This window comes from Suricata suricatta, chromosome 11 (genome assembly GCF_006229205.1).
Source record: "Suricata suricatta isolate VVHF042 chromosome 11, meerkat_22Aug2017_6uvM2_HiC, whole genome shotgun sequence".
Taxonomy (NCBI): Eukaryota; Metazoa; Chordata; class Mammalia; order Carnivora; family Herpestidae; genus Suricata; species Suricata suricatta.
The window spans coordinates 97,292,615-97,315,757 of NC_043710.1; the positions used below are offsets into that span (position 1 = coordinate 97,292,615).

The 23,143-nt window shown below is 45.6% G+C and overlaps 1 protein-coding gene across 1 annotated transcript in view; it reads right to left on the minus strand.

The window, feature by feature from the left end:
- Positions 1-4,980: 4,980 nt before the first annotated feature.
- The window catches only part of YAP1 (Yes associated protein 1), a 117,819-nt gene continuing 99,656 nt past the window's right edge, over positions 4,981-23,143 (minus strand). The window contains exons 10-12 of the mRNA XM_029915680.1: positions 14,047-14,177; positions 10,070-10,182; positions 4,981-7,941 (exon numbers count right to left, since the gene is read on the minus strand). Coding sequence (XP_029771540.1) covers positions 7,703-7,941; positions 10,070-10,182; positions 14,047-14,177 — 483 coding nt within the window. The 3' untranslated portion in view covers positions 4,981-7,702. The remainder of the gene's footprint in view (positions 7,942-10,069; positions 10,183-14,046; positions 14,178-23,143) is intronic.

Genomic DNA, 23,143 nt, shown 5'->3' on the forward strand with positions numbered 1-23,143 from the left:
GGCCCTTAACCTCATCTCTTCAGTGTCTTAGGCCACAGAAAGGAGGTGCTTCAGAGAATCGGACCGACTTAATGACCAATGGGATGGAGCAGGTCACTGTCGCGTGGTCTCTTTAGGACTGTGTCTGCACGGAGACCAAGTCGCACCTGCAGTGGAGCGGGGAAGCCCTGAACCAAGAAGTAATGACAGTCATGAGCCCCAGCGACTATGACCAACCTCGCGCACACACATTTCCCAGCTAGGCACTTCCCATACATACAGGGAGCCCCTGTAGAACACCACTGTGGGGTCTGGATCCAGGTTCGAACCACTCAGTTAAGCACAGTAAAAATGTCTGCATCTTAAAGGATTTGGTATGCCAACGACGATAATATGTGGAAATGTTCCTGTAAGTAACAATTCAAATCGTTACTGAAAATGGCATACTTGGAGGGGAAGGGACTCGGTGTGTATGCTGACAGCAGGGCAGACCTATGCGGATTTGGAGGATTCTGAACGGACCAGGATACCTCTACGGAAAAGCATACTGAGAAACACCATGGTCATGTTAAACAATATTGCTTTCAGTTTGCCAGCCATCCTGATGTCCTGTCGTGGTCCGCATGCCCAGTGCTGGAGACCCGCTCACCCTGACATCCCTGTCGTGGTCCGCATGCCCAGTGCTGGAGGCCACACAGATTATTTTCATTTCAATCTTTGGGACACAAGTCTTAAGGTCCCTTGGTAAATGATGGCAGGAGTGCATAAACTTGATTTGCTTTTGAAATTTGCCATGTTTAGCAAAACACAATGAAAACTTTTGTGAATGCTCACGCCTTCAGGTATTTGCTTTAATGACTTTGGAAGACGGAGAGATTTGGCCAATAGTTGACTTTTAGTTTCAGTATAAACTTTCCTCAGAAGTAGTCCAAATTTGGCCAGGGCTTGCCACTCTTCCAGACGAACGATGTGTCCTCACAGGGGCGCTGTGAGCTGGTTCACACAGCACGTGCCGCGTGAGGCCCCAGCCAGGCCTGGCTGTTCTCCTGCACTCCCCCTGCAGAATCCCACAGAAACTCCTCTGGCCTGGATCACAGAAAGAGCTACACTGTTGTTCTTGGTTTGGATGATAAAAGCTACATCTCAAGGCCCTATTCTCCTCCACATGATCCCAGGGTTATTTTAACAGCACCCTGAGGAAACACTGGAGCAAATGCGGGAGCTTCGGTAGTGTGACTTCAAGCGCCTCGATGAACAGGATTCTTGGTACCCTTCATAAAATCTAAGGTCTTGATTCATGGTCACCCTAGCGATGCAAGTCCTGTAGGTTGTGATACTCTGACTCTATTAGATCCTGCCAAACCGCAGCCAGGACACCTGACCGAGCAGGGGCTGCACACATGCTCCTCCCCATCGGCAGGGAGAGGCGCTTAAATCCGACTTGCTCCAAGGCTCACGTGGGGAGACACCATCTCCAGCCACTCGTCACCATGTTGGCTTCGAGGAGCGGCCTTCAGTAGCTTGAGCAGGCGTTCTGGAGATGCCTTTCCCTCAGATCCTGCCACTCAACCTATAGCCACTCAACCTAGAGCATCTTGTACATAGAACCCAATAGCTTGCTCTGTAACTGAACAAATGGTCTTAAAAGGGACTCAGATGTGGTTTCTAATACCCCACAATGAAAACTACATCCAAAATGGGCTGTGTAACTCATAGACTCTGTGAAGGTCATAGGAACTAGTTTCATCACAAAATCCACTTGGGGACAAGACACGGGGTGTATGTGGGTAAAGGTGGGTCTTACTTACCCTAAGAAGTCAGAAGGCTTCAATATCCTAAGTGTATCCTCCTGTTTTAGATCCTATTTTCTCTTTCATGTCTTGAGTCCTTTACACTAAGAATCAAGACCTGTCCACTTGTGCATTTTGAGTACTAACTAATATCAATTTCACAAAGTAAAGAGTAAGTAGGTTCTAATAGTTTCCCCCTTTTTGAAAAAACCATTTTAAGCACCAGATTAACTGCATTTACATATTAGGGATTTTGCAAAGTAGGCTCTTGGCTCAGATATCTCCCAATACTGCTTTGAATAGCATGCAGATACCAATTTTCTGTTTTCCTGTTTTCTGGTGGTTGTTGTTGTTTTTTTAAACTAACAGGTTCCTAGCAGCTTGGAGGTCAGGTCTCCTGGTCCAGAAGTTTGTTTTCTGCTAAAATATGGCAGATTTTAAAATTCAGAATCTCGGGGTGCCTGGGTGGCTCAGTTGGTTAAGCGTCCGACTTCAGCTTGGGTCATGATCTCATGGTTCTTGAATTTGAGCCCCATGTTGGGCTCTGCTGACAGCTCAGAGCCTGGAGCCTCCTTCAGATTGTGTCTTCCCCTCTCTCTTCCTCTCCCCCACTTGTGCTTTATCTCTCTTTAAAAATAAAAACCTTAAAAAATATTTAAAAATTAAAGTAAAATTCAGAATCTCTCCTCAGTACCACTTGTTTTGCCCAGGCCTCCATTCTGCACCTGTTTTCATCAATGACAGCATTATATCGGCTGTGTTTACACTCAGGAAGTCATCAATTTTACATAGTTTCTTGTATCCAGATAATATGACCAAAAATATTCCATGTGTGATGTGGAAAAACTGCAGTAAGAGATGTCATGGAATTCGATTTCAACTTTATTTCTAGTTAGATTTTTAACTGAAAAAGACAAACCTTGATGAAGTTTCTTGTGATCAGTAACACAGAGCAACTGCATACCCACAAAGTGAATAGTGACCACACCCGGCCGGTTCCCGCCGTATGCAAACTTACACGGCAGGCCCGAATCCAGAACTGAAGATATAAACCTAACGTAACCTGTGGTCCCCAGGCCAGGGACAGCTGGCTGTTCTCTCAGAAGGGGAGGAGCTCAGCTGACAGGATGGCAGCCGCAGGCACTGAATGGGGCTCATGGGTCTACCAACCACTCCCGTGGTCATCACGTAAGCTTACTAGCTGCTGTTCTTTCTCCAGGAAACCCATTTTCTGTTCACCCCAGATGAGCAAAATTCATTCACTGAGATATTTTACTGTAGTTCTGGGTCTATCTTTAAAAAAAAAAAAAAAAAGTAAATTACTGCGTATTACGTTCTCAGCACATCTAACTCTTCCCTAAACACACAAAACACACCCCCTTGCTCCTCCTAGAGGCTCTCCTTCCCACATCCAAATTACCGTATTTCTCTGAGCATTCTGCTGATGCACGCTCACTAAACCAATTATTTAAAGGCTGTACAATTCAGACCCACAGGATGCAGAGTGAGGACAGCCTCCCATCACTGGGCTTCAAGCCATCCAGCAAGTGCGCAGGCTCTCAGAGGAGACCCCCCCTGGGAGGCGAGGAGGGGAGATGCAATGCTACAGAGCTGAGGGGCACAACCACCACAAGTTGGACAAGATACGGGGAAAGCTAAAGTTCAAGTGCCACAAAATTAGTGTTCCTTTACTGTAAAGAAACTATACATAACAAAAGATAAAGTTTTCAGATTTCTCTCCAGAAAATGGATGTGAGGCAGTTTAACTGAAAGATATTATACACACAAGCACAGAAATAAATCATCTTCAAAGACGATCAGATCTACTTCTTACTTATTCAAAGTTCAGGACCTATCACCTAAATTTGTGAATGTTTTTGTTTATAAAACAGTAACTAATAATTTATACTAACGTAAGTTTTAAATTTTGGAGACCATGAGAAAATCCTGTGGAGAAACACAACCAAAGGCTATTTTGAAAGACCGTGTAAAGCTCCTGTCAGCTTCTTCTGTGCAGTTATCTGTAGTAAAGTCATTTAAGAACAAAGGAGACACACCACCCTCAACAGGGATGGTCCACGTGAACAGCACACAACAGAAAGTTCAAAGAATTACATCCGGGGGCACCTAAGGGGCTCAGTCAGTTAAACTTCTGACTTCAGCTCAGGTCATGATCTCACAGTCTATGGGTTCAAGCCCCATGTCAGCCTCTGTGCTGACAGCTCGGAGTCAGGAGCCTGCTTCGGATTCTGTGTCTCCCTCTCTCTGCTCCTCCCCTGCTCACGCTCTGTCTCTCCCGATCTCAAAAATAAATAAAACATAAAAAAAAAAAAATTAAACAAACTAACAAAAACCCAAAGAATCACAGTCGCACTTCAAAAGGTCCAAATCCCAAACCAGCATTAAGTGGAACGTGTCTACTGGTCACTGGCATGACCACCTTATATCTCCTTCTCCTTAGGACATGTTCTGCTGGAAGACCAGTACGAAGCCAAAAAAAGTCTTAAATATAGTGATTGTTAAAAACAACAAAGAGGAGTTTAAAGAAAGAATATATTTGAACCACATAAACAAAGAAGTATTACATAAGAAAAAAAAATGTAACAAGTTACGTAAGTACCTAACATTTGAGCATGCTCTTACATCTAAAACAGAAAATAAAAAGGGACTACAGGTACTATATATATTTCACAAGTGTGCATTAAAGAATTCTCTAATATAAAACATTTAAATTGTGGAGAATACTTTTCACAATACAGAAGACAGTTGTTAAAATAGGCACACCCACAATCCTTACAAAAATACGCTTACCGGAGATAAAATTCATCTGAGTACTCACTTCTCAGATGTGTGAACACTCTGCACCTGTCAGTCACTGGACACTGCTTCTCACTTTTGCACTTGAGTTCCAACACTGGTGTGGGTTATGAATTACAATCAATTACTGTTAATTTTCAGTGTTTCTGCGAAACTTCCAATAGAATGCACCTATTTAATATGAATACTTGAAACAACAGTATTATTTGTATATAAAATCACTTCCTTATTGTATTTTTTCCTTTTTTTAAAAAAGACACTATATTTATGAGAAAATAGTTATGACCACAAATAGTGCTTTGGAAAATCTGAAACCCCAAATCAATGTGTTCCATCAACTGTAAATAGATCTAAGAAGCCCTAACTGAAAAGAACACAGAATGTAAAAAGCTGATAAATTTAAAGATTATAAAATTGGTTTATTGTGAAAGCAATTCAAGAATACCCAGTTAAAATCTTATCCCGACGCTACCCGATACAACCAGGAAGCACTTAAACACTTTAACGTTAGGAATGAGGACACAACAAGAAAGGCCACATTGAGGCTGTGATCAGGACTCCCAGGTCAGCAGTACAGAGGGCGCGGCAAGGTCAAACACAGCGGCCATCAGGTGCCCCAGCACCGAGGTGTAAGTGGGCGAACTAAGGTCGAAGCAACACGCAGAGCTCCTATTCCTGTTTCGTGGCTGTCGTGAAGTGACTGAATCTTTAGGAACAACTGCCTTTAATAACCGCGAGATGTAAGACCAGTCTTTACGGGGGGGGGGGGAAGAAACGCATCAAGTCCTCTACCAAGGTCCCACTGAGTCCTCGCGTCCTTGTCACGCCCTTGCCGTGCCCTCGCCTATGCTACCCCCCACGGATGTTTCGGATGCGATCTTCGCTTGCGGCTCACTGGCCGGCTGCAAGCGCCTTCTGAGTAGCTCTGATCCTCAGCACAAGAGAAACAACATGCGGGATCATCCATATACTCAATTACGCATTCTAGGTATAATTTCATTATTGCTCTTAAAAAAAATCAGTGAATCTGCACAGTGGCCACTTCCCCTCAGGTTAAGTCAAGATTTACTCTTTCGGTTGTTTTCTGAATAAAACCCTTTGAGTCAATAATTACAAATGATCGACCTAATTAATCATTACCTACAGCACAGTGACTGCATAGGTGACCACTGGAAGTACTTAATCTACAACTTCTCACTCCTGACTTCTGCTCTCCTCTAAACTCAAGGGTCAGAATACTTAGATTTTGCAATTAAAAAAAAAATCTATCTTCCCAAGCATATCTTCCGTAGCAGTTTTAGCCAGGAAAAAAGATTTTTATGTCTCTCATAAACCCTTGAAAATAAGGGCTTCTTCTAGAAACAATGAAAGACCCTTAATCACAGAGGTGCTAGCTGGTACCACTGTAACTCCCAGCCAACTATTACCTTCGTAGCTTATACTGAAGAGTTGATTCGTGCTCATTTTGTTCCTTTAAAAAATACTCTTTGGAAACCATCATTACTCCTGTAGACACATACTCTAGTTATAGCTCTTCCTGTAAAAATAAAAGTACACTCAGGATTATCTCTATTTCTTTCCTAAATTCAACTACTGATATACATTTGATTAATCTGGTCACTTTACCAGCTAACTCAGGACCTCAACAGAACTCTACGTACTATCCAGGGTCAGTTCTCAGCATATAGAAGTAAGAGCAAGTCTTTTAAGTAAGAACAATCTTGTAGGCAATATTTCCATGTAGTTGTAATGTGTTTGTTACAAATGAGAACTAAGGTACTAGAATTTACTTCCAAAACTAGGGCAAAGGGAAATTTCCAAAGCTAAAGGAAGGTAAACCACTATGTAACATTTCGTACATTATGAACCTACTTAGTGATTTCCCATCAAGCCTTAAAATTAGTCCCAGGGATCACCGAGGGGAAAATAAAGCCCTATCTTGTTTGCTTCTTTCGAATTCATCAGACAATACCGTGTGCCAGAGGGTGGCCAGTCCTCTGGACACTCTCCGTAAAAACAGCCCTTCCTAGAATACTAACTACCCAAATGTCTGCAGACTGCCCCAGCCAGGTGTAAACTACCTCTGAAATATAAACTACTAGTCATGTATTCTAAATGCATACATTCAAAACTACCATTTTAAAATAAATTGGAAAGTAGGGAAACCTTAAAAAAAGATACATTCTGCTATCACACGATTATAAAGAATATAAGTGGGGGGTATATATAGAGAAAGCAGAAAAATCAAGATTTAAATAAGATGGTAAAAAAAAAATCAGGAAATATAGATCTTTACCAAAGGCACTACAACAGCTACAACTATAAACAGGTCTGCTACTACGGTAATTTGTCTAGGTTGGCGGTGGGGGGCAAAAACAAAAACAAAAAAACACAACCCAACCAATCAAAACAGAAACAAACAAACAAGAAACAAACCCACAATAAACCCACCCAAACCTATACTAGAGTATGAGGCAATAATTAATATATTTCTATGGAAACTCTCTCATGCCTTAAAAGCTCCTAAAATAAAATCAAGGTCACTACGTGACTAACGAGAGCCTAGGAGGGGAAAAAAACACTGAAAGTAAAACAGTCTTCAGCCTTGGATTCAGCTAGCTCATCAAATCTGCGCGAAGGACGTAACGCTGGACAGTCCTGGCCTGCAGACGGGCTGGTTGTGTTTTTCCACTGGCCAAACGCAGCTGAAGAAACAATCGCCTGACAAAGTAAATGCTGGGACACGAAGCGTTCGAGTTTCAAGTCTGAGTACTCGGTCAGAGTGATGGGCGAACGTCTAACTGGGCAAAAGGAAAGGCGTCCACCATCCCAAAAGGCTCACTTCCCCCAGCCCCCACAATGGACAGTAGTTATAATAGCAAAAGAAACAAAAAAAGTGTTTTTTTGATTCTTTAGGGCCAACTATGACAGAGGTCAGCAATATATTAACAGCAGCAACGGACAAGGAAGAGCGAGACAGTGGGTGAGCGGATCTTGCTGGACGTCTGTTCATCGTTCTCTGTGTCGGCCAGAAAACGGCGGCTGGCTTGCTTGGAAATTTCGGGCACATCTCCTTAGATCCTTCACAGATTTGGAAGTGGGTCTACCTGAGGGCTCTATAGCCACGTGAGAAAGCTCTCCTTGTCGAGCTTGGTGGCGGCCAGCACGGACTCCATGTCGTTGAGGAGGTCTGAGCTCAGGGCCTCCTGCAGACTCGGCATGAGCTCCTCTCCCTCTATGCTCATCCCGTCCCCCTCCAGCGTTCCAAGGTCCACGTTCGTCCCAGGAATGGCTTCCAGGTAGTCTGGGAAGCGGTTCTGCTGCGTAGGGAGGGTGCTTTGGTTGATAGTGTCACCTAGTTGGGACGGAGAGGAGAGAGGCAGGTTTGAAAAAACAGACATCAGAGCTCTGCGGCGTGAGTTTTCAGACATGCCGGACTCACCCCCCCCACCCCCAAAACGATGCCCAGAGTTTATTGTAGGCTGAACAACTCACAGAACGCAACACAATGCCAAGTTTACTTTTGCTTCAACATGTGTTCAGACACTGAATGCACAGCTCGACTGCCTGTTACTCTGTGCTAACCACTGAAGGGGTCTCGGAAAAAACTGAAATCCCTTGAAAACTTATCTATAGCGAGAGAGACAAAATACGCACATCACACACAAGCATTGCTACTGGCCTCTCTTCTGGAGAGGCACCACTACAGTAAGATAAACGTAGAAGTCAAGGTGTGGAGTGAATTTAAGTACACTTTATGGCAGTTTGTGACTTAGATGTGTTCCCAGTTTTAAAATATCATGGACAGCTCAGCTCTACTTGAACAAAACTGGTAACACAACTTATTTTAGCACTTAAAATACTGAGTTAGCTGGCAGGGCACTTGAGGACCCACTCTGAGGAACCGCAATCTTCATTGGAGAGAGGCTTCTGCCTGTGATCCAAATGGCCCACACCGTGGGGGAGTCAGTGTCTGCTTTACTCACCAGGTGTAACAGTAGTGCAAAAAGGACTGGATGAAGACTCTCTTCCAGCCTCAGGGGTCCCCATTACTAACGGCAAAACAAGCCTCCCAGAAATCCTTGCCTTCCTTCTAGGGTTCCCTGACTTACCACGAAACTCTTTTTTTGAACATGACCCGACCCCATCCACATACATGCCTAGAGCACCCTGGAAACTAATATAAAGCACGAAGTGCTACAGGGGTTGGGGGAAGAGCGAAGTAGGGGGAGGAGAAGGGGAAGCACGACGGGCAGGAGATGGGTCTGAAGCGTGAGCACAGACAAGGGGGACTTGCGTCTGAGGGAAGCAAAGAGGAAGGTGACGTGCATTCTCCAACGCGATGAGCTGGGCGAACGACCTGCTGGCGAGGGAGACAGCAGCCAGAAGGCCGCCCTGTCTTGTGGCCAATTCATGCTCTCCACTTGCTGCCAGATCCAGGGCCCTGGGTGCTCACCAGGCTCCCTGATTACCCTCCTCGGCTCCCGCAAGGCCCCCCGCAGCTCTTCTGACAGTACGTAGGGGAGCCCCATGGCCCTGCCCTTCCCCCTGGTGTTCTGAGCCCCTAACACTTGAGTCGGAGTAGAACCGTTAGGGAGGGGGCGAGTAGACACCAAATCCCACACGCTAGGGAGTGAGCAGATCGCAGCTAGAAGTCTCTCTCCAAGGTTAAGGACACAAATCATCAGGGTGTCAGGGGGGGCTCAGTCGGTTAAGCGTCCCGATCCCAGCTCAGGTTATCATCTCAAGGCTCATGGGTTCGAGCCCCGCGTCGGGTTCTGTGATGACAGCTCAAAGCCTGGAGCCTGCTTCAGATTCTCTGTCTCCCTCTCTGCCCTCTCCCACTCATGCTGTCTCTCAAAAATGAATACATGTTAAAAAAAATTATTTTAAAGGAAGGGAGGGGAGGTAGCGAAGGCGAGGGGAGGAAAAGGAAGACAAGAAAGAAACCAAGTCATCAGAGAGGGTCCTCAATTGCCTTGCCAGCTAACTCACTATTTAAGTGTTAAAGGAAGTCACATCATCGGTTTTGATCAAATAGAGCAAAGTTGTCCATGATATTTAAAAATTGGGAAATGAATTACAAACTGCCATGGAGAAACAAAGGATCTGAATGGAAGTTTTGAGGATTTTAACTGGTTTTCTTTCTTTCTTTTTTTTTTTTTTTTAAAGGGTATTTACTTATTCTGAGAGAGAGGGGGGAGGAGGGGAGGGGAGGAGAGGAGAGGAGAGGAGAGTCGGGAAGGGACAGAGAGGGAGAGAGAATCCCAAGCAGGCTCATCGCTGTCAGCACAGAACCCAATGAGGGGCTCAAAACTGTAAACGGTGAGATCACGGCCTCAGCTGAAGTCAGATGCTTAACCGACTGGGCCCCCCCAGCGCCCCTTAACCGGTTTCCTTCCGAACAGTCTTCGCTCACAAGAACCCGACACACCTGCCGCCGTCTCGCTGCTGACAGATCACCGAGAACAAAGAACGCCCACCTGTGTCCATCTCATCCACGCTGTTCAAGAAGTCGTCCGGGGTCCGAGGGACGCTGTAGCTGCTCACGCTCAGCCCGCTGTCTGTACTCTCGTCCCGGGAGTGGTAGGTGCCACTGCAAAACACGGGGTACAGAGCGACACCGAGGGTTTCCAGGATTTCCAGGCAAACACGGACGCCTGCTGCGCACCGGCAGGGCTCCTCAAGACGCTGATAACAACTGCTGCCGCGCCAGCAGCGAGCCCCTCCTCCTCGGGGTCGTTCACAGCCCTGGAGTGAAGTGAGGCTAACAACTCAGTCCTTTTCTTTCTAAGTTTATTTCTTTATTTGAGAGACAGAGAGGGGGAGAGATGGGGAAGGAGGGAGGGAGGGAGGGCGGGAGAGGGAGAGATTTGATGCGTGAGCACAAGTGGGGGAGGGATGGAGAGAATCCCAAGCAGGTTCCACACGATCAGACAGAGCCTGACATGGGGCTCAAACTCACGAACAGTAAGATATGACCTGAGCCTAAACCAAGAGTCAGACAATTAACTGAGCCACCCAGGCGCCCCAAACAAGTTAATCTTGATTGAAGTTGGCAGATTTAAGGAGCCCAGACCTCTCTAAAGGTCCTGGGTGTGGTGGCAAGAAAACAAGAGGGCGCCTAGGTGGTTCAGCTGGTTAAACATCTGACTTCAGCTCAGGCCATGATCTCACAGTTCGTGGGTTTGAGTCCTGCATCAGGCTCTGTGCTGACAGTGAGGAGCCTGCTTGGGATTCTCTCTTCCTCTTTCTCTATCCCTCCCCTGCTCTTTTTTCTCTCTCAAAATTTAATAAACATTAAAGAAGAGAAAAGATAAGATACAGTTACAGTTTTCCTAGCTATCAGAAATTCTCCGTGTCTGTATGCTCTCCGCAACACCATCTCCGCCTGGGGGGCCACACAGCCTGCTTATTTCAACGTCTCAATCTCTCAGGTAGGGCAGCCCACGCACTGGGTCAAAACGCGACTGCAGGTGCTGGTGAGACAGGTCGGAGCTACACTCGGAACTCCAGCTCGCACGGCGTTCACGCCAAGGAAACCTCAACCTAAGACAAAGAACCAGAACTCCTTCTGGACTGGGCCAGAACAGATGGACTCACTGGCGACGAGGGGGGAATTTCCTTAGCTGAGTCTCCTTGCCTCTGTGTGGGGGGGCCCAGACACCCCAGCTGAGGGCAGGAGCCTTTACAGTCCCAGCTGAAGGAGAGGCGTAGGAAAACCACACCAGGACACACACCCTGGGGAAAAACAGAAGCCAAGACAGATTTTAACTTTAGGCTAATAAAGTTACACACAGTAGGGTCTAAATATCCTCACTGCCCGCATGAGCACCCAGTAGGAGAGATCTCGCTGCCCGCATGAGCACATAGTAGGGTCAATCTCCTCATTGCCTACATGAACAGAACACTGTTCTGAGTTCGTGGCACTCACAACGGCTGGCATGGATGGTAAAATCTGGGCACTGCTAATTCTAGAAAATCTATGGCAAAGTATGAAATAAAGGCAAGTGGTATTCTTAACGGTCTCTGATGGTGATGTGGAGCTTAACTTTCTGCAAGGCCTGGACACTAAAATAGCTATTTAGCTCCCACAAAAGTGCACATACAAAAACCACCTAAGCTGTACAAACCAGCTCTCATAGTCGCTGGGGGCTGAACACCTAACCCTACACAAGTCCTTTCTAATTACCTGATGCAGGTGCTCTGTCCTCCCCCGACCCCTGCACCCCAAAACTGCTGGGCTACCTGGATGCTGCCACCAGATTCTGGCAAGATACAAAAGCCTCACGAAGATACAAGAAGCACAGGTGAGCGTCTGAGACCATGTGTGCAAGACAGGCCTCCCTCTGGACGTGCTTGGTTTCCACTCCGCCTGCCCGGGCTGGGACCCGGGCCTGGCGGTCACTGCTCCCGTGGAGAGCGCCCACACGCATCACACACAGGACACTGCGGGGCGAAGCGCTGGCTCACAGGGCTGTGCAGGGCTCTTCCCGAGGAGCGTGTAGCGCTCCAGGGGCCAGAGCTCACAGGGCCGCCGCCACCGGGGCCTGCAGCCCATCACCTCACGCATGCTCCCTAGGCACCTGCTATGGCACAGCAGGCCTGAGTCCTCTCTGAGGACAGAGAGGGAACAACAAAAACCTACTAATGATGCTTTCTGAGAGGCTCACGATGCCAAGGAGGGAGATGAACAAACATGTTAGTCAATCAAACTCAAGCGCTATGTGAGCAAAGTGCTTTGAGAGCAAAAAAGGAGAGCGTGGAGAAGCCTGTGGAGGGGACACGGACCTGACCTCCAGGGGTGTTGGGGCACAGGGGAGATGGGGATGCTGCAACAGGGACAAGGGTCAGCTTGGTACAAGATGGGGTCACAAGCGTCTGGAGCCTGAGGGATACGTTTGACTTGAATATTGGACAGTGGGAAAGCCATCACGTTTCTGAAGAGAAATGCTACAGTGAGTCGTGTTTTAGAAGCTGGGGTACCTCACCGAGCAGATAAAGGACTCCGTTCCCACACCAGCAACAGGGACGATTGGACACCCCATGACCCTCACCAGCAAAATCTCAACCACAGCCCAGCAGAAGTTCTGAGAGAATCTTCACGAACAGCCGCCAGAAGAACATGCCGTCTGCCCGCGTCCCTATGGTCCACTTCTGCCCCTGGGCCAACACAGGCCCCTGAGTAGGCCCCGGATTCTACTGATCTGAAATTGTCCTTGTGGGGAAAACACAGAGTTCCGTGGCTCCGACCTTTCCAGATTAACCTTGTTTAACTTCACAACTGCAATCTTGTGTAACTACACTCAATTCTGGCCCAACTTTAAACTGGATGTGTCAAAAGAGCAAAGACAAACTTGAGACACATTCAAGTTGGCCTTCGAAACCAAGGCTGGGAAGCGAGGCACCAGCACGAGTCTTACGACTGAGCAAGTGATGGGATTTCGATGGTACAAAGTGTTTTGGTCAGATAAGGGAAATTTCGTTTTATTAAGATCATGAAGTTTTCAGTTCTGCTGGTGTTAACCAAAAGTACAGTAGAATAGCCTTCCTAAACCAAAGCACCTTTAAATGGTTTAAAAAGTACATTGCTTAAAAATGGATTTAAAAAAAAACCCAAAATGAAAAGTACAAAAACAAGACAGTATTTGTTCCATATTTTTAAAAAACTTAAATTCCAGGGGCACGTTAGGTGGCTCAATCGGTTAAGTGTCTGACTTTGGCTCAGCTCATGATCTCGCAGCCTGTGAGTTCGCGCCCCACATGTGCTGACAGCATGGACCCTGGAGCCGGCTTCAGATTGTGTCTCCCTCTCTCTCTGCCCCTTCTCCTGCTCTCCTTCTCTCTTAAAAATAAACATTTTTAAAAAACTGAAATTCCATAGGTATCTTGCCACCCAGGAGAATGAGCTGTAGTCAAGCCTTAGTTGTAAATGGTTCTCCCGGCAAAGATGTAACCTGCTTTCATACATGGCACTGACATTTCTGCAGGAAACCTAATATCTGGGTGAACTCACTGCAAAGTACCTGTGGGCTATGTGATTTTGAAACAGTGTCTTTGATGGTTGTGTGTTTTTCAAAGAGGCACAACCTTACTTTTCATGTCCTTGAACTTCCTATAGCCAAAGTGCATGGTCCACACTCACGTGGGAAACGCCTGCCAGGAATCCTTCAAATGCAGGCCTGAGTACGTTTAGGATGACGTTCATCGGCTTTCGTGGAAGGGCACGCATGTGCCCACACAAGTCTGTCGTGTTAAGTCCCCATTAGTCAACAGACAGAAGCCAACACGGGACTGAGAATGTGTCCTCTGGTCCCAGTGGCCCACGTCCACCCACAGGAGCCAGCTCTTAACCCAGAGCACTGTGGTCCTCACCATCTACAGCTATGCTGTTGGCCCCACGGCCGCTCCTGAAGCCGTACCCACCCCTTCTCCGCTGCAGGGAGCAGCCCTCACCCACCTGTTAAGAAAGGGATCAGAGCTAGTGGTCGTCATTGTCCTCAGCTCCTGAGACATCCCGGGCGAAGGCACTGGGTTCTGAGTCCCACCTTCCTGGTCCAGTGTTGGTAACTGGCTGCGAAGAGCTAATTCCTAGAGAAAACAAACACAAACAGAATCAGCCTACCGACAACAAACATACTGTCAGATTGAAAGAAGTAAAATGCACACTAGAGGGCTAAGGACATACAAAATTAAAGTGCTAAATGTCTACTTCAAAGCTAACAGTTTTCCTGGTCAGAAAGACCAAGTTCTTATATGCATTTCAAATGACTAAAAGTTAAGTTGCATAAATTCAAAGTTTATCTAGTCTTATTAACACCCAAATGTATACACTTCCCTACCTGACTTCACGGTGTTAGGTTTTCTTGCTCCGGCCGATACTCCCAAGCCCGCCCTACCCGGCAGGATGGCAAGTCTCATCTCCCCAAAAAAGAATCCTTCAAGTTTATGTCTGCTTGCCAACTGTCATCTGACTGCACCAGGAAGTCAGAAACATGGCGTTGGAGGGGGTTTTGGAGGAGCTGCCCATGTCTCTCCTGGACTCGGGGTCCCACCCCGCACACCAGCGCTCCCAGATGACCCGGGCTGAGGCGGTGCACCTCTCTCTGGCATCCTGACCTCTCAGCTGTTCTGTCCTTTCTCCCCTACTCCTCACCTCGGGTCCCCTCAAGCTCTCATAAAGCTCAGGTCTGCACGAGCACCAGTTTCCTCTCTCTCGGCTTTCTGGTTTGACTTGAAACCTGGCTTCTTATTGCCAAGGACTCCGCCCCAGTGCTCACAGAGCGCACCCCCGCTGTCTGAGCTCTGCACCACCGCCCCGCTGGACCAGGCTTCCGCCTGCTGAATGCAACAGCCTATAAACTGGGGTTTCTTAACCAGAAGATCATGACAATGCAGACAGTCTGTGAACTTGGGTGAAGAAAAGAAAATGACACCTTTATTTTTCCATAAACTTCTAAGTGAAATTTAACATTTTCTTCAATTACAAATATAGGCAACTAACAGCAGTATTTGTTATACCCTCTGGCTTTCCATCAACAGACATGTTCATATCATATTATAATTGCAAATATCTTAAATTACTATTCATGCTCATCACTACTTCAGGGCTATAGTAGTTCTAAGACATGCTGTTTTGTCTGGTTACTTATACATTAACGACCAAGGAGATGATTCGCTTGACAGGACTGTTCCTCGACCTTCTGGATTCCAGTGACCCACACCCACCTCAATCACCCACTTATACAGCAGAGACCGCGTGGTTTAAAACCAAACCTACCCCTGAAACCTGGAGTCACATTTGGGACAATGATCAGCGTGTCCCTTCAGTGCACCGGTATCCATCGCTCACTCTGGAAGGGTCACATCTGTGCACAATGTCTACCTAATGATCTATCACCAAACTCCTGGATCTCTCAATTGCATCAAAACTGACCACCATTGTTATTTCAACCCCTAACCCCTCCACACACCCCAGAGTGGCCGAGGACAGTCTTCCCCAAGAAATCGCACACACAGTCTTCTTGCCTTCTGGGACCATGAGTGCTCTTCCTACCGGTTTCCTGCATCACCTCCTTCCCTCTCCTCCCGTTCCAGTTGAGTGGCTCCCCCCTCTTTTTTTCCTCCATTAAAAAAAAACTCTGAGGTGTAAGTAACACACAACATGACACCAGTCTCCAGTGTATAACACAAGGACTCAAAGTTAGTACACACTGTGAAGTGACCTCCACAATCTCCTGTCCAGAGACCATCCCTACCTACACAGCTATGTTCTTTTTCCTTGTGACAAGGACGTTTAAGATTTATTCTTTAAGCAACTTTTAAATGTCCGATTATTATGCAGTATTATAACACAGCTAATAACTCGTTAATTATTAACTGTCACCATAACTTATTTTATAACTGGAAGTTGTACAGTCTTGTCCCCATCCCCCAACCCTCAATGTGTTCTCTTTATCTATAAACTTGGCTTGTTTTGTTTTTTATTTTATTAAAAAAATTTTTTTTGTTTTGTATTTATTTTTGAAAGACAGAGAGAGAGAGAGCACAAGCAGGGCAGGGTCAAAAAGAGAGGGAGACACAGAATCTGAAGCAGGCTCCAGGCTCTGAGCTGTCAGCATGGAGCCTGACGTGGGGCTCAAACCCACGAACCGTGAGATCATGACCTGAGCCAAAGCCAGACGTTCAACTGACTGAGCCACCCAGGCGCCCCTGTTTTGTTTTTTAGATTCCACTTATAAGGGAGATCATGTGGTATCGGTCTCCTGACTGACTACTGCACCTAATGTAACACTCTCTAGATCCATCCATGTCGTGTCGTCACAAATGACAGGAATTACACACACACCCCCTCATCCATTTGACTACCAACAGACTCAGGTGGGTAAGTGGTTGACAGCTGAATGGACACTTCAGTTGATCCCAGGTCATGGCTACCGTAAGCAGTGACACAGGGATACAAGCCTGAGCTCTGAGCTGATCATCTGAAATACACGGGAGCCCATCTCACACTCCTGATGCACACACAGTTTTATCTCAACACAAACCGCCACCCTGAGTCAGTACTACACATGTGCTCGCTTGATGCCTACACTGTGACTGTAAGGCCAGAGAAGCACAGAACTGTCCAGACTAGTCTACATCAATGGGTCTCTGGCCATGAATGGCCACAGTCCCACTCTGTGGTGTTCTGTTTCACATGTCCCCGCTGTCACTGCCCCACATCCGGCACACGCTCTCAAGCCCGATGCAGCCAAGGCTGTCCACACATCTGTCCCATCTCAGTAGGAGCGTGGAGGGCGTCCAGGCGTCTGGCTTTCTGCTTCCTCCTGCCACGCTCCTCCTCCTGCAAAGCTCTCTCCAGTGGCACTCCTCTTCCTGACTTGCCCCCAGGTCTTCCTGAAGGTCTCTGCTGAAGGCCAAGCCATCCTCCCAGCAGCTTCTGGGGACTCGCTGCATCCTGCCCCTTGTCCACGCCCTCCACCCTCGCCAACCCCTCCCTCCAAGTGACCAGAACTTCAGAATGACGCAGCTCTGCAGCATGACCCTGTTGCCCTGTCCCTCCACACCTGCTTTGTGACCTGAGCACTTTGCAACTACAGTGCTTTGCTTTCCTCCCTGTTATTTAAGACTCAAGTCCTGTCCCCAGGGAACCCTCCACAATGATCCTATCTCCATCTTTGGATATAACTGGACAGAGAGAAGATATGTTTTTTAACAGTCTGAACACAGGTAAACATGATCTTAACACTTACCACACAATACCGTAATTATTTATTTCTCCTCTGTTCCTTAAGGGCACACTGAATGAATGAATGGATGGATGGACTGCTTTGGGGCATAATACTGTAACTTCTGAGGCTTTGAGAAATTTATGTTGCCATTAAAACATAAGGATGTAAATAAGAATGAATTTGAAAATGAATAAAATTATAAGTTCTGGATGAAGCTGATGCTTAGAGTTCTGTGAGGAAGGTGTAGATCTTTGAGAACATGGCAGAACCTTGCAAATATCTTAAAAAGGGCCTCGTCTGCTTTCTAGTTCACATCAGAGAAGGCAGGCGCCGGCCCTGCGCAGCAAGCACAGGACGTGACACTATCCAGCCATTACTAAACTAACTGATAAATTGGCTATAATTTTTATGTTAAATTTTTATTTTACTTTTTCTTTTATAAAGTTCCCACTTTTTCAAGATTGTTTTATGAGGTTAAAGCTGCCATGAGCAGGTTCTCCATGTTTTTGCTACTCTGGACTTTACCACTCTGTTTGTTCAGAGCTGCCGGGTTCTCACGTAGTACCACCTGTGACAGCGCAACCTCTCCTGCCAGTGGTCACCGCAGAACCGCCGTCCACACTCACCAAGAAGTCAATCCTGGAGACGTGCCCAAAGCTGCCCAAGGGCCACAGAGGACTACGGAGACCTGCGTCTCATGCAGCCTCTATCTGAGCTGTGACCAGCAGCCCTGGCAGAGTCCAGGGGAAGCGAGGCTGAGAGGCTCAAGGAGAAAATGCCACCTCGCTGCACTGGTGCTAGTGGGGTGGGCGTCAGCATCACCAGCCAGCACCAAAACAAATGTCACGTGACAAAGCCAATGACACATACATACACAAATCACAGAAACCTAATCGAAGCAGGAATATTCAGCTCAGTTTTGAAACTTCTAGCTAACAACGAAAAAAACAGGGTTGATTAGACACCCCAAGTAATTCCTAAACAGTTTTACTGAAGAATAACTCATGTATGAGAACTTATATACATATTACCCAAAAATGGATATTCTTTTATTTTTTAAAATTTTTAATGCTTTATTATTGAGACAGAGAGAGAAACAGAGCATGAGCAGGAGAGGGTCAGAGAGAGAGGAAAACACAGAATCTGAAGCAGGCTCCAGGCTCTGAGCTGTCAGCACAGAGCCTGACATGGGGGCTCAGAAGCACGAGCTGTGAGATCGTGACCTGAGCTGATGTCGGCCACTTAACCGACTGAGCCTCCCAGGCGCCCCCCAAAATGGATATTCTTAACAGAGCTCAGTATTTGCTGAAGACAAAATTTCTTTAAGCAATAAAAGTCAACCTGGTAGCCCCTCCCCAAGTAATTAATTCTCAATGTTCATATTTCCATCTGCTGTTAATGTAATTTATTTCACCGGGTTCAAATAAGGAAGACGGAAAAATTTTGTTGATATTTGAAACAAACTGTCAAAAACAGGGAGAGGAAATCGAATACATTTATGGAGGCCAACAGACCAACCTTATTTCCTCCTTAACTTATGACTGGACCTCAACGGAATATAAAATATATACGTATATATATATATATATATATAAAAGAGCAACGCGGACGCTTCCCAGCGAGCACATACACATGCACGCATCTCACGCCCACACAGCCCTGTGAGGGCAGAGCTCAGAGGCGATGCCAAAGTTTGAGGAAGTGCTTTACTCCGCGCTCTGCCTCATCAGATTCTGGAGGAAAGGGCCCAAGGAGTCAGCAGGGACTGCTATATCCTGGCTTCTCAGGGAAAGCAAGCGTGCAACTCCTTGTACCCTTGGCCAAGAACTGGAAATGTGAAAGTAAACAGACTTACATAAAATTAAGGATTTTAGCGGTAGAATACTGAAAATGTGTTTCAGAGCTGTATAGACCTTTGTGATTGACTTCAGAGAAAATTAATTATGATATGAATAGGTATAAAATAAAGTTACATAATCTGAATGTTTTAGTCATAAAATGTATTCCACAGAAACTTTTTCTCCATTCTTCTGCATTTAAAAGTACGCCTGGATATATCTATACAAACCTGTATAGAATAAGCCTACTCTGATGCGATACAGTAGTTTTAGCAAAACTCACTCTGGATTAATACGGACAGTATTCTGTAACTGGGTGAATCTGGTATTGCTGCTTCAAAACAAGCTTTGGGACATAACTGGATCATCTATAAAAACTGATTTCAGTAGAAACAGTTCATGCTGAAAGTTATGTCTATCTCTGAGGAGTATTCTACTGTGAACAAATGCCTAAAATTAGAATACTAAGCTAAAAATACAAGTTTGTTAAGCTTCTCTTTTTCCCAAAGGTAGTTAGAATAAATAGTCTGACAGACTTTCAATAACAGAGAAGTTACAGGCAATTTGGCCAAAATGTAATCATGTTTCCGTATTTCAAAGGTCAAAAAGTTCTTTTATAGAGTATTTGACTTTTACTAAATGAAGCAAGCATTTTTAGCTCCTTTTCTTCCATAATAATACAAGAATGTGGCAGCTTTTCCCAGTGAGCTTGTAAACCTTAGCTAATGTGGGACACACTGGGAGTCACCGCTGTCTACACTGTGAGTACAGGGATGGCCCGGCTTGCTCCAAAGGGAACCTTTCAGGGCAGCTTGAGAGAGGAAACGCAGTTGGCCCGCTTTACAACATGAACTTTTATGGACTTGGGGCCTCACGAGAAGCCACTGGCCCTTTTAACGTTTCCCTCCTGTCACTTAAATGATAATACCCTTCCCCACAGGGTGGAAAAGACACTTTAAGATCATATATATCAGGGGGCGCCTGGGTGGCTCAGTCGGTTAAGCGTTCAGCTTCGGCTCAGGTCATGATCTCACAGTTCGTGGGTTTGAGCCCCGCTTCAGGCTCTGTGCTGACAGCTAGCTCAGAGCCTGGAGCCTGCTTTAGATTCTGTGTCTCCCTTTCTCTCTGACCCTCCTCTGTTCGCATTTTCTCTGTCTTTCAAAAATAAATAAAAAACATTTTAAAAATCTTTTTAAATAAAAGATCAGATGTATCAGGTAGTTGCAGTATTTTGTCCCCATATAAAGTGAGTACTTTGTTTCGCATCGTTTAGAAAACTGAGAAGAAAGGCAGTGGAAGCAGCCCTTAGTCTGGAAACATTTAGAACATTTCTGGGTTATGAAATTCTTAGGGTATCCAAGAAAAATGAAAGCACATGTCTAAACAAAGTCAAAATTTGGAACAACCCAAATGTCTGTCAATAAGTGAAAAGAGAAACAATCACAGAATAGCCCTACCATGGACTACTAGTTAGCAATAAAAAGAAAGGGGCGCCGGGGCAGCTCAGTCAGTTAAGCCTCCGACTCTTGGTTTTGGCTCAGGTCAGGATCTCATGGTTCTTGAGTCTGAGCCCCACATCAGGCTCTGTGTTGAAAGCGCAGAACCTGCTTGGGATTCTCTCTATCCCTCTTCTGCCCCTCCCTCCCTCTCTAAAATAAATAAACAAACTTGGGAAAAAAAGAAAAATGTAGGATACAACATGAGTGACTCTCAATCACAGATGAAAAGTTATGATTCCACTTATAGAAAATTCTATAAAGTACAATGTCAACTTCAACTACTTTTTAAAAGCAATTTTGTTTTTAGCAAGCAAGCACTGAGCTATGTTAACAGTGCAGTCATTTCAGGGTAATACATGGGGCATGACTGAAAGCTTGCTTTTTTTCTGGGCTATCAATTTGTGTAAGGAAGGTTAGTTTAGTGAACCAGAAATCCAAACGTAGTAACGGAGAGTAACTCAAAATACACATCTTATAATAGTTTGTCTTAGTGATAGCAGGGGGTGGGGGAAGGCTATTTCTTCCACAGTTTCAGAGACCTTGAAGACTCCGCTTCCCAACCCAGCTGTAAACACAGAGTATTTCCCTACATCTCAAGTGATGAAAACAACTCACTCAATGATGAGAATGCATTCATGTTTTAATATACGTGCCATTCACCAAATTATCAAGTGCAGAACATTGCTGACTAAAACACTGTACACGTGGCTCTCAGGGCAGTTTTGAGAACTACAGGACAATACCAAACTCTGAAAGGGAGTGTCCAAAAGAGATTTCAGTCTGGTATTCCCAGCATTCTTCTGAGATTCAACACTTTTTCTGACAGATCTCTAGAATCAGGTCTTTGGTAATTTCTGTTACTTAATTACGGTGTCAAAGCAATAAACAGTATTTTAATGTTCCTCAAACTATAGAGACTTCATTGAATAACACAAATGAGGTAACATCAGAGTATGTGGATGTGAAGTGTATCAGAGTTTTCAATCTGCTTATTAAAAATAAAATCTAAAAATTCATGAGAAAACACCTAAATGAATTTATGGTTCATTCAGTACTAAGACTTCAAAAAGAGGAGAGACAGTCTTGGGAAAAGACAACTCTGAAACAGCTTTAACAGAAAGAGACAATTTGGAGGAACAATAAGCCGATATTTTTTTTTACTATTCTTAAATTCAGGGAAAGAAAGATCGATGGGCCATTCTTTTCATGTGGCTCTGAGGGGTGGTACTGTTTTGTTCCATGTGGCTAAAACTAGGGACATCCCACCCTCTTCGCCACTGCACGTGACTGGTGTGGCCCCGTGTCCTCCACACGAGCACCGTGGGTCTCACCGCTCACTAAGGCAGAGCCTGGCTCGCCGGTGGATTGAGTGCCACCTGTGAGAAATGGCAAGTGTACAACTTCATTAGCTGCAGACTATTTACAGCTAGGATTTCTATGAAGATTGAAGCAACTATCTGCTCAGAAATAAAGGTAAGATGCCTACAGACAGCTATCTTGTTTCTATTCTCTTAGTTTCAAGAACTCTGAGAAGGCCAGGGAGAGTGGGTTTTGACGCCCAGGCCTGGGAGGAACTGGACAGTCTAACTGGGCAAGAGAGAAGGGGGGCCGCTCATGAGTGGGATCAGCACCACCAGACGCAAGAGAGAGAGCAGCGAGCGGGCTGGGAGCAACGGGAGCAGGCAACAGCGTCCACACTCCGGGACACCATCATTCTCAAGGTGTCTGTTTCGAAAGACCCTGAAACAGAAACTGCAACCTAAAACCGCAGAGAGTGCAAACCACACCGAGCCTCTCAGCAGGTCTCCAACTGACGGAGGAGCAAGACTCGGCCAGAAAAGTGAGCATTTCTGGGCTCAGCCTCAGGGGCTGACATGATGCTTACAGTTGCATAAAGCTTTTTCTGAGAATAGAAATAGCTTTTGCAACATAAAAAATAGTGAACAATCCAAATGAAATTATAATTTTTAGGTGCTCTGAAGACTTTTTCCAAAATTCTGCTATCAAACCCTAATAAATGAAGGTGGTATTTTCCATCTTTAAGATCTACCAATCCCTTTAAAGTTATCTTAATTTTTCAGAATTCTGCATTAACCTCACCCATACTGGCATCAGTTTACACGACCAGAGAACCGTGCTGTACAGACCTAATTAGTTAATCCTATTTGGAAAAAGTGAAAAGACAGCTTTTGAAATGAGTATTTCTGTAAACACTGTGACGTTTGGTACCTTTCCACATCCACAGCCTCTGAACGTAGTATTTAATTATATATATAATTATAAAATGATGACACTGACGTCATGTTGCTTGTGAACTCATCTGCACTTAACCTCTATTAGAAGAGTAAAAGAAAACTTTGAACAGAGCCTGGCACTCCCCTATTGAATGACCCATCCCCTCTTCTCCACTATTCCTTTAAATGTTCTGTTGCTAGGGGCGCCTGGGTGGCTCAGTCGATTAAACAGCCATCTTCGGCTCAGGTCAT